The sequence below is a fragment of the Tamandua tetradactyla genome, chromosome 5, assembly GCF_023851605.1.
Source record: "Tamandua tetradactyla isolate mTamTet1 chromosome 5, mTamTet1.pri, whole genome shotgun sequence".
NCBI lineage: Eukaryota > Metazoa > Chordata > Mammalia > Pilosa > Myrmecophagidae > Tamandua > Tamandua tetradactyla.
In genome coordinates this window covers 29,392,446-29,402,714 of record NC_135331.1, presented here as the reverse complement: position 1 = coordinate 29,402,714, position 10,269 = coordinate 29,392,446, and the positions used below count along the sequence as shown (strand labels likewise).

At 35.7% G+C, this 10,269-nt stretch overlaps 1 protein-coding gene across 1 annotated transcript in view; it reads left to right on the top strand.

Annotated features, from left to right (window-relative positions):
* Positions 1–10,269, top strand: part of LOC143683919 (uncharacterized) — a 61,352-nt gene that overhangs the window by 33,275 nt on the left and 17,808 nt on the right. The window contains 2 exon segments of the mRNA XM_077160415.1: positions 5,961–6,032; positions 7,624–7,750. Of these exon segments, the coding sequence (XP_077016530.1) occupies positions 6,021–6,032; positions 7,624–7,750 (139 nt within the window). The 5' untranslated portion in view covers positions 5,961–6,020.

Sequence of the window (10,269 nt, the reverse complement as noted above, 5' to 3'; positions counted from 1 at the left end):
TCCCTGTGGTGTTCAGAAGCATGACTATTTCTGATACATCTCAGAGTTAGGTGTCTGCCACTCCCTGCACTTAGGTTTCCTAAGTGGCAAATTGAAAGTTCCCAAGCTATAATGGTCCATGTAAAGGTCCTCTAGAAACAGTTTTGACTGCAGAGATAAGCCTTTCAGATTAAAATTTCTGATTCCCAGAAGGAAACGCTTCTACCAAGGTACATAGTAAGTATTTCCTTGGATCTGAGGCTATGACACCAGGCTATCTGAGGCATTTCTCAAAACTTCAGGTAATCCTATTAGGTCTTGCAGGTCAATTCTATTTCTCATGCTTAATAAATACTCTTTTAAATCCTGCCATGGCCTTACTGCTCCCCCAGGATTCCAGTTGGCCTTTCTTCCTGAAGGAATTCTGTAAGAGGAAGCATATTGACCCCTAAGGCCAACACCACTACAGGTGGTCTTGAGGCCATACTGCTACTCATTATCTTCTATCTTGTCCATTGTAGATTTCCCTCACTCCCACCTCTGCTAGTCTTAGATGCTTCCCATGTGCCAGGTCATCAACTCTGATGGATCTAATCCTGGTCACAGTGCCCTTCTCAGGCATTAATAAATGTTCTTGTCCATTTATTAATAAAGTTGGGCAGGAGAATATGGAGAGTTGCCAAACATTCTTCCTTGCCTCTGTTTTGTAACAGCACACCGTCTTTTTCCTGATAAGCCAGATCAGTCACTCCGGCCAAGATGAGGGCCCTTTTCTTGCCTGTCAGGCCCTGAAGAAGAGCAAGAAGTGCCCAGCTGGTGACCAGAGCAAAGAGCACAATGGCATTATTCTTTTTCTTTTAAATAAATATCAAAATTGCTTTGTCAATGTTAGTATATTCAGTATGGATTTGGGTGGAATGTGCTTGTATTATTTTGATAAGTGACATATTAACATTGCATCATACTTTTGATATTTGTAGAATTATATAAATTTCTAGCTTTATTGTTCCTTTTTCAGATTGGAGAAAAACAATAAATGATCCCTCTATCCCATTCTGTAGGATGGTGAAAACTGGGAAAGATAAAGGACAAAATGTAGATGAAGATTAAATTTTCTGTTCTTCATTACTACAGGGCAAGTGGAGGATAAGGTTTGGATGCACCTCACTTCACAGTAGACACCTCAAAGGAAAAAAAGCTGGACACAGTAGTTTGTCTGATACATTTGAGTATGTGTGGTAGAGTCACAGCTATAGCTTTAAAATTATTTTGGAAATTTTTTATCACAAATATTTGATTCAAAGAAAATGAAGCTAACGATAACATAATGCAAGAAGGAAGATTTTATAAACAAAAATTTTGTCACAGCCAAACTTAGAAATAATATTTGCACAATAATGCAAAAACAGATTAAAAGTATGATATAATTAGTCTGCAAGTATTGAGACTGGCACATATGTTTTGGGGTGCCTTGTCAGTCTATTGGTGATCTGTCATTAATTGGGAATGATAAAAATTAGAAATAAATGCACATAATATAAACTTGGAAATAGTCACCAAAAAAGTTGAATATTTTAAAAAAAGTTAGCTCTGGGAAGTATGACTGGAAATGAGAAGAAACAGGACAGGTTCCTATTCGTCATTCTAAGCTTGACTGAATGATTCGGTAATAATCTTTAAATGAAGATTATTTTATTTTGAGCCTATACGAAGAAGTAGGAAAGACTGTGGGAAATTCAGGGACTAAGCACCAAGATCAGAGTGCCTGAATTATTACTGTGTAGGCAGAGTCCCTGAGATGACCTGTTTTGAGGATGTCTTTTTAGATATGAACTGAATGAGGCATTGTTCTCACCCAGATATTAAGCAAGGTGACATGGGACATTGGAATGAATTCTGACACACTGCTGTCCATTATTCAGTGTACATATGAATCCCCTGGAATCTTGTTTAAATGCAGTTTAAACTGCATTTGGAAGGCCTAGTGTGGGGGCTTTGATTCTGCTTTTCTACGTTTCTTTGACGTGTACATGATAGAGATCCGTTTACCACACACTGGGGGTATTCAGGCCCTGTTTGGGGTCTCAAGACCTTAGAGAAGAGGTTGTGCAAAACAGCATGTAGTTTCAATACAAAGCAAATGATTTTAATTTATATTAACCTGGGGTTATATTTCTCATTTTTTTAAGTGACATTTGCAACCGTAATCAAACCAAAAAAAAAAAAACAAATTTCACTAAAAACCAATTAATAAAAGCGAAACTCTTGATTTCCACTCAAAAATTAAAGTTCTTACTGAAAAGGCATTTAAAGTTATATAGTTTATTATGCTGGATACTTAAAATTTAATTCTTCCCCATTTTTTCTCAGTGCACACTGACATGTTTTAAACTGTCCATGTAAGTCCATTACCCTTTGAGTCAGCTTATCTCCACCTCAGTGACTCTGCTAAGTGCCACTTCATCATATAAGATTTCTCATCAAATTCCCTGATTCCCATCTTCTAGAATCTCTCTGTATCCTGGTCTCCCAGCTCTTAGTTTTCACTTCAATTCCTCTGGCTCCACTTTGCCTAGGCATTTGGGAGCTGCTTCTGAAATCTTAAGTAGTGGAATTCTGCAGGCCTCACTCTCAGCCTTCCTTTCTTTCTTCCACTCTACCTAGGCAATATTTCCATTCCTTGGACCTTAGATATCATCTTTATGTTTATAACATAGACTTTCCAGTCTGACTCTTATATGTGATTCCAAACCTGAATATTTATTTCTCTAGTGGTATATTTCTGTTTCCTCTTCAGTAATGTAGATGGACTCATAACGATTTAAAAGCTTGCTCATCATTAATAATTCAAAGTTTAGTAAGGGATCTTACCTGTGACCCAGTGCCTGTTATAAAGATACCTTGGAGCAATTACTTGTATAAAATACCTGCATTTCTAGGAGAGTTTTCCATCTCCCAAATTGAAATAGTTCTAGATTGTGTATTCAAAGCATCCTTGGATTTTTTCCTTTAAATGATCTCTTCTCATGTAGCTCTTAAATGCCACAGTTCCAGGCGATCTGTCTGTTTTATTTGCTAATATAACTTCATACCCTTGGACAAGCCTAGCTCAGAGTTGAACTACAATGTCAGCATATTCATATTTCTGACCAAAAAAGATCACTTGCCTCAAGAATGTTGTAGTGTGACTAGGCTGAAATCTCCTAGGACTGCATAATAAAACCATGTAAATCGAGTCATTGATTACCAGAATACATGCTAATAAAATACAGAATATAACTTGTACATTTCAGAACAGTGAGTTTAAGAAATGACAGAATATTACTTTAAAGATAAATGGTTTTGTGCCTAAAATGAAAATACATTGCTTGATTTTTGCTTCTGAGATATTTTTTTGTTTTGTATCTCACAATAAGCCTAAAGGTTTTCATACTTTTAATTTAAAATAATCAGTCATTGCTGGGTATATGATTTCTGTTTGGGGTGATTGGAAAGTTCTGATAAATAATGTTGATGAAGGTAGCACCACATTTTGCATGAGTAATCCCACTGAATCATATTCTGGGGAGGGGTTGAGATTGGAAAGTGTATATTGTATAAATGTTTCCATGAGTAAAAGAAAATACTAAATTGTCGGTGACAGTTAAGTGCAATACATGATCCTGGACTGTATCTAAAAAAAGAGGTTAGCACATGTCTTATTCGAAGTCAGTAATGAAAATAGATTGTTTATTCTGTGAATCTTAGTATTTTAAAGTTTATAGACATTTAAAGTTCTTAGAACATCAGCTAAATCTGACATGAAGAGATATGGTATTTTTTTTGTTCAGTAGTAAAATATGAACATGTAGGAACAATGAAAGTATTTTTCTTTGAATATATATTTTCAGCACAAACATTTATACTTGATGCTCTCATCCTTAGAGAATGTAGGTAGATTACAAGTCCTCTTAGAGATGAAGAGTACTGAGGACCTTCTTGTAGGTTTTCTGGAGAGCTTGCCCAGCATATCAAAATCCACAAAGCAATAAGATCTCTGGGAAAAGATATATAGGTTGGTTTTCAGACTTTTAGGAGAAATTAAAGGATAGCTGCATGGTTTATGTAATTTAATGGCAAAAATTGGGTTAAAGAAGGATACCTTGAATAGATATGAATTAATAAGGATATGTCTTCTAGGTTATAGGACTGATGATATTACCTACTGCATTAAAAGAAAATTCTCCAGGAAAATTGTACTTTTTCTAGAGTGAGAAAAAAAACTCTTAAGTGCTGGCATTTGTTGAAAGCATTGTCAGTAAGTCTAGGGTTACTTGCATTTTCAGTCTTTATGGGCTCTGTTGAATATGGTGGAGAATTTTAACTGAAAAGAGCAGTCCTTATTTGTTTTGTGAATGATATGTTAATCAGAATATAATTGTTGGATTTGATTTTATAATTGTTGCAAGCATTTGGGTGCAGACCATCTGAGTAGATTATAGTGGACATACAGTTTCTCTAGATTCATATTTCATTAGTACTTTTCACAGGGAAACTCGCCTGAAATCACTCAGGGAATAGTTATATGCAGTTAGACCAGTAGGAGGGTAAAAACAAATAAATGAATAATGACCAATTTTATGAGTGACCTGAAGGAAAGGAATTCTGTGTTTAGACCTGTCTCAACCTTTTAGTCATGTTCTGGGTGGAGTAATTGACAAGGCAGGACATGAAAAATGTTGTTCTCAGTAAGTTTATGTTGAAGTGAGTAAGTGTGGATTATGCTGGACAGTAAAGATCAGGTGAGCTAGAGAGTAGTGTTTTGATAGTGGATTCAATTCTGTGAAGACTCTCATGTTGTAGGAGAACGTGGGCATGGGATGTAATTGTTTGTTCAAACTATAAGAAAAGGAGATTTTTCACGATAGAGTGTGGACTCTGATTATCAAAATGAAAGGTGGTATTCCAGGTAAAACCTAGGTTTTGTCTTAAGGAATTAGAAATAATTCAAACTCAGGCCATGTCTTTTTCTAGCCATGTAATTTTCTAAGATTGCTAAAGATTTCTGAACCTCCATTAATTTCGTTTGTTAAAAAGGTAAATCAGCTTTAATCAGTCAGGTGAATTTAAGCATTAGATAGATGTGAATTTCCAAGCACGTTTAATGCTACAATTGTTTATCTGGATAGATGGGTAAGTTACTCTGACTTCTTTTTCTGACAATATCATAATTTGTCCATGAAATTGTTGTGTAATTATTAACAATTGCAGGGGAGAATTTAAAATATAGAAGACCTTTCACATATAAATAATGAAATGAAAGGATGTTATAGCTGAAAACAATATAGGATAAAATTTCAGCTACCACTTCACTAAAATATCAGTTCAAGTAAATGGATTGTCTCCCAAATTCTTCATTGTACATTAAATGAGCCTTCTGATCCTGTGGAAATTGTACTGACATTATGACCCATGTACTTCTACTTGTTTGATGCAGGGAATTTTCAGGACTATATTTGCGTAATGGCAGCAATTCATTGATACCTCTAAATGGACCAAAATAAAAGATACATATTTTTTTTTAATGTAGAATACAATTAATTTAATCAGTGAATGAAGACTATACCAACACACATTTTTGCAGTTAACCAGTGGTTCGCTTGCTTACTATTTGGAGCCAGTAGCAAGCAAATGGATCTCTTGCTCACTGTTTATTATATCTGAGAAATTCCAGAGTCATTGCTCTGGACAGGGAGAGCCAATGTTTTGGAGTCGAGGAGGGAAGTAAAAATTTCTGAACACTGTTTGGTAATGAATAAATAAAACACAAAGATTTTCATACTATTATCTGTACAATGAAGTTATTCTCTTCATGTTCCTGTTGATTGGTATGGGGTTACTCCCAGGTGAAGGGATGGGAGTTGTGACAGTTGGGTCTAGAAATCAGGGACAAGACCAGAGTCTCATAGCTTCTTTCTCTATTTTCAACTTTGTTCACCTAGTGCTTACCTGGTTGTGAGTGAAAACCCAGAGGAAGACGGTTGTCAGCTGAGCTGTTGACAATGCAGCCACTGGTGAGTAGGGAATTCTTTATACTGAAACTCCCCATGTTTTGGCAGCAGATGGGCCTGGATATTCTAATCTCATTTAGATGGTATTCAAGGATCTGAGCTTGAATTACTCTTATCTGGGCCTCTGGGATGGTGATGATTGATCAATAAATAATCTCCTTTCCAATACTAGTTTATTCTAGACTCCTTTAAGACTATATTCACTGGAGAGCTGAGGCAGGTTTTTTCTCATCCAGCCCATGTCCTCATTGGAGAAATAATGCACTTTTTGATCCTGCTAATCCCTACAAATGGCTTACACATGCAGAGAATTTAGGTGATAGAGGAAAGAGCAGAAGCTTAGTCAGTAGGGAGATTAATGTTTAACAGGAGAGTTCAATTAGTAAAGTGTGCTAGAGTGGAGGACTGCTTTGTTGAGAGGACCAAAAATGAGGAGTAGGTAATAGAAGGAAAAAAAATCAATTTTTTTTCACCAACTCCTAATTTCTTAAAATATTGATATTGCATATTTGTTCATTTTAAAAACTTTAGAAAAAAGATAACTAAAATTCTCCCTTTGCTTTTTTTTCTTCATTGCCCATTTTCCCTTTCTATAAGTAATCTTTTTTCAAATTTTATAAATAGAAGTAATGAACAGAAGTATTGTTTTGTTTTTTTAATTGTAGGGTGCATTCAGGAGGAGCATAGTGAGTATAGTAAAATTTATAGCCCTGTAAAAATGGTTGGAGAGACCAGAATGGCTCAAGAGGCTTCTGGTACTCCTGATCATACTGCAAAGGTGAAGATACAAGAGACACAATGAATATGGTTTTTGAAGGTTCCAAGCGAAGTTGAGGTTGTAAGGTCTCATACCCCTGGAAAGGCCAGCTAGGATCATCCTTCACTACAGCAGTCTCAGGGGTCTTTGGTGTGTACAGCTGAACTGTCTCTACTTTTGATGAGAATCTGAGTTATGGAAACCTTAGGGAAGCAGCATGTATTGATCCAAGTTATCCATAATACATGTTTAGTTCTATAGAATGCTATACTTTGCTGCAAGGTTTGTTGCCATTCTAATGAATAATATACCTATGAGTTATATACAGATAAAGAGAAGTTTACATATAAGTTCATTGGATATTTCCAAATTTATAACAGGTTGTGAAATGATTTCATAGATGAGAGGAAACTGACATTGTCTGGGGCAACAATCTAACCATAGTAATATATAAAAATGGCAAATCATGCATCTTCATTACCTTGTGATGAGTGTAAATTTACTTGAAATTGGTGCCAGAGGGTGTTTTAGTTATGAATGCTGAAGTGCAAATTTTACATCACCATCTGGAAGCCATAATGACCATTTTTTAAAAGACATGTCCAGGTTTTATTATATCATGTCTTTTAATATGCTTTTATAGTGGAGTCCTAAATAATCAGTGTGTGTATGTGTATGGATCTGTGAATGTGAAAGGTGGATGACTGTTCAGCACTGCGAATCATATGGCTTTTAAAACTCAAATGCTGTCACCACTTCCTCAGTACTGTTCTGTCATCCTACTCTGGACATTGGCAGATCATCCTTTCTGAACACCAGTCTCTTTGATGTTTTTAGGAGTTTGTGAACTTGAAAGATGTAGTTATAGATTTTACTCAGGAAGAATGGGCTCTGCTGGATACATCCCAGAGAAGGCTGTTCACAGATGTGATGCTGGAAAATATCAGTCATCTCTTCTCAGTGGGTGAGTCTCTTGAGCTTACCCATCTGTCTAATCCTCTCAACAAGTATCTACAACAGCTTGTCCATATTGTTTTATATTTTATTTTTATACTTTATGTACACATTTTATATTATTTTGTAATAGGAAAAAGTTATTGTATTAGCCAGGGCTCTCTAGTGAAAAGAAACCAACAAGAAATATCTGTAAATATGAGATTTATAAAGGTATCTCATGCCACTGTGGGAATGCAAGGGTCCAAAATCTGTTGGGTAGGCTGTGAAGCTGGTAGTTCCAATAAGAGTCTGGATGAATACCACAGGAGAGGCTTGCTGGCTGAAAAAACAGTGAAAAAGTCTCTCTTCTCCCTTGAAAGTCTTCAGCTGTTTGGATTATATTTTTGGTAGGAGAGACATCTCAGTTAATCTCAGATGTAAGTAACCACGGATGGAATCAGCTGACTGATGACCTAATACACCAGCCTTCTGGTTTATCAACCAGTCACGATATAGCCTTGCAGCAAAAGTCAGGCCAGTACTTATCCAACCAGAGAAATGGGCATCAGTACCTGGCCAAGTTGATAGCAGAACTTAACCATCATAGTCTATCCTCTTGTCAATGTGGCAGCTATGCACATCACCTTGAAACATGTTTAATTTCAAAACAGAACACAATAACAGACATATTTCACCTAACAGTGCTCAACTGTCCTGCATACAACTGGAAATGCAGTACATCTCTCCAGAATAGGGTGCAAGTCTCTAGGTAACATTCATTCTTATACTTCATATCCCGTGACTTAAATGCTATAACATGAACAATCCAACTGATTTCATATGATAAGAGGAAAGCAAGATGCTTGCTTATGTACAAATGCATATGTACTCAACAAAATAGGGAGGAAATATGCATGCAGTCACAGTCCTCATTTCTGTAACTGGTCATGGTTATAGTTCATTTTTATCACTGCCTTCTTCTGCTACCCAATCCATACTCCCTTTATCCTCAGCAGTCACTTAAGCCGGCTGTGATTCTTTGCTTGGTAGGGTGATGCAGACCTTTATTCTTGAAGTATTTGGGCCTTTCATAGTGCTGCCTGGATTAGGTTGTTACACTTTTCCGTTGACCTTAAACACAGGGCATAGTAGAGAAATGTGTATCCTGCTGTTGTGGGGCATAATGTTCTGTAAATGTCTGTTAAGTCTAGTTCATTTATTGTATTATTCAAATTATCTGTTTCTTTATTGATCCTCTCTTTATTTGTTCTGGCATTGATGAGAGTAGGGAATTGAAATCTCCAACTCTTATGGTTGAGGTGTCTATTTCTCCCTTCAGTGTTGTCAGTGCTCCAAAGTACATGTTTTGCCTCATGTACTTTGGAGCACTCTTGCTCAGTGCATAAATACTTATGATTGTTGTCTTGTTGAATTGTTCCTTTTATTAATATATAGCATCCTTCTTTGTCTCTTTTAATTGTTTTATATTTGAAGTCTAATTTGTTAGATATTAGTAGAACTACTCCTGCTCTTCTCTGATTGTTATTTGCATGAAATATCTTTTCCCAACTTATCACTTTTAACCTTATTTTGTTCTTGGGTCTAAAATGAGTCTCCTGTAGACAGCATATAGATGGGTCATGTTTTTTATCCATTCTGCCAGTCTGTATCTTTTGATTGGGGAGTTTAATCCATTAACATATAGTATTATTACAGTAAAGGCAATATTTTTTTCTACCATTTGTCTTTTGGATTTTATATGTCATATCTAATTTTTTTTCCCCTTTTAACTTTACTGGTAGTCTTTATTTCTACACTCTTCTCCAGACCTCTCTCTCTTGCCTTTTTGTATCTGCCTGTAGTCCAGCTTTTAGTCTTTCTTGCAGAGCCAGTGTTTTGGTCACATATTCTCTCAGTGATTGTTAGTTTGAAAATATTTTAATCTCCCCCTTTTATTTTTATATATATTTTTTTATTGAGAAATCTTCGTACCACATACATTCCATACATGGTATACAGTCAGTGGCTCACAATATCATCACATAATTGTGTATTCATCACCATGGTTATTTTTTAGAACATTTGTGAAAATATGTCCCAAATCCCATACCACTCATCTTACCCCACCTTCCATTGACCGCTAGTGTTTCCATCTACCAAATTTATCTTACCCTTTGTTCCCCCTATTATTTATTTTTTAGCTGGAAGAATGCACTGTTTATTGAATAAGAGAATATGAATAAGAAAAAGCTGAAAGTTTTGAAAAATAATACAGTTTACCCATGTGAACATGCCTATTAGGTGGAAAGAAAGGTGAAGACTGAGATCTTCCGAAAAACAATAATAGTGATTAAAAAACATTCTGTAAGTAATTCCTAATTTCAAAGCACTATAAAAACTCCTGATCAATGTGTAGTACGAGAGGGAACAGAGAAATCTGGTAAAATGATGTATTTCTAACTACTTTCATTTTAATAAAATCAGCCTTACCAACTATCTTTCTTCCTTATTTAAAACACTGATTGGCCAAGTTAAATCATAACTCTC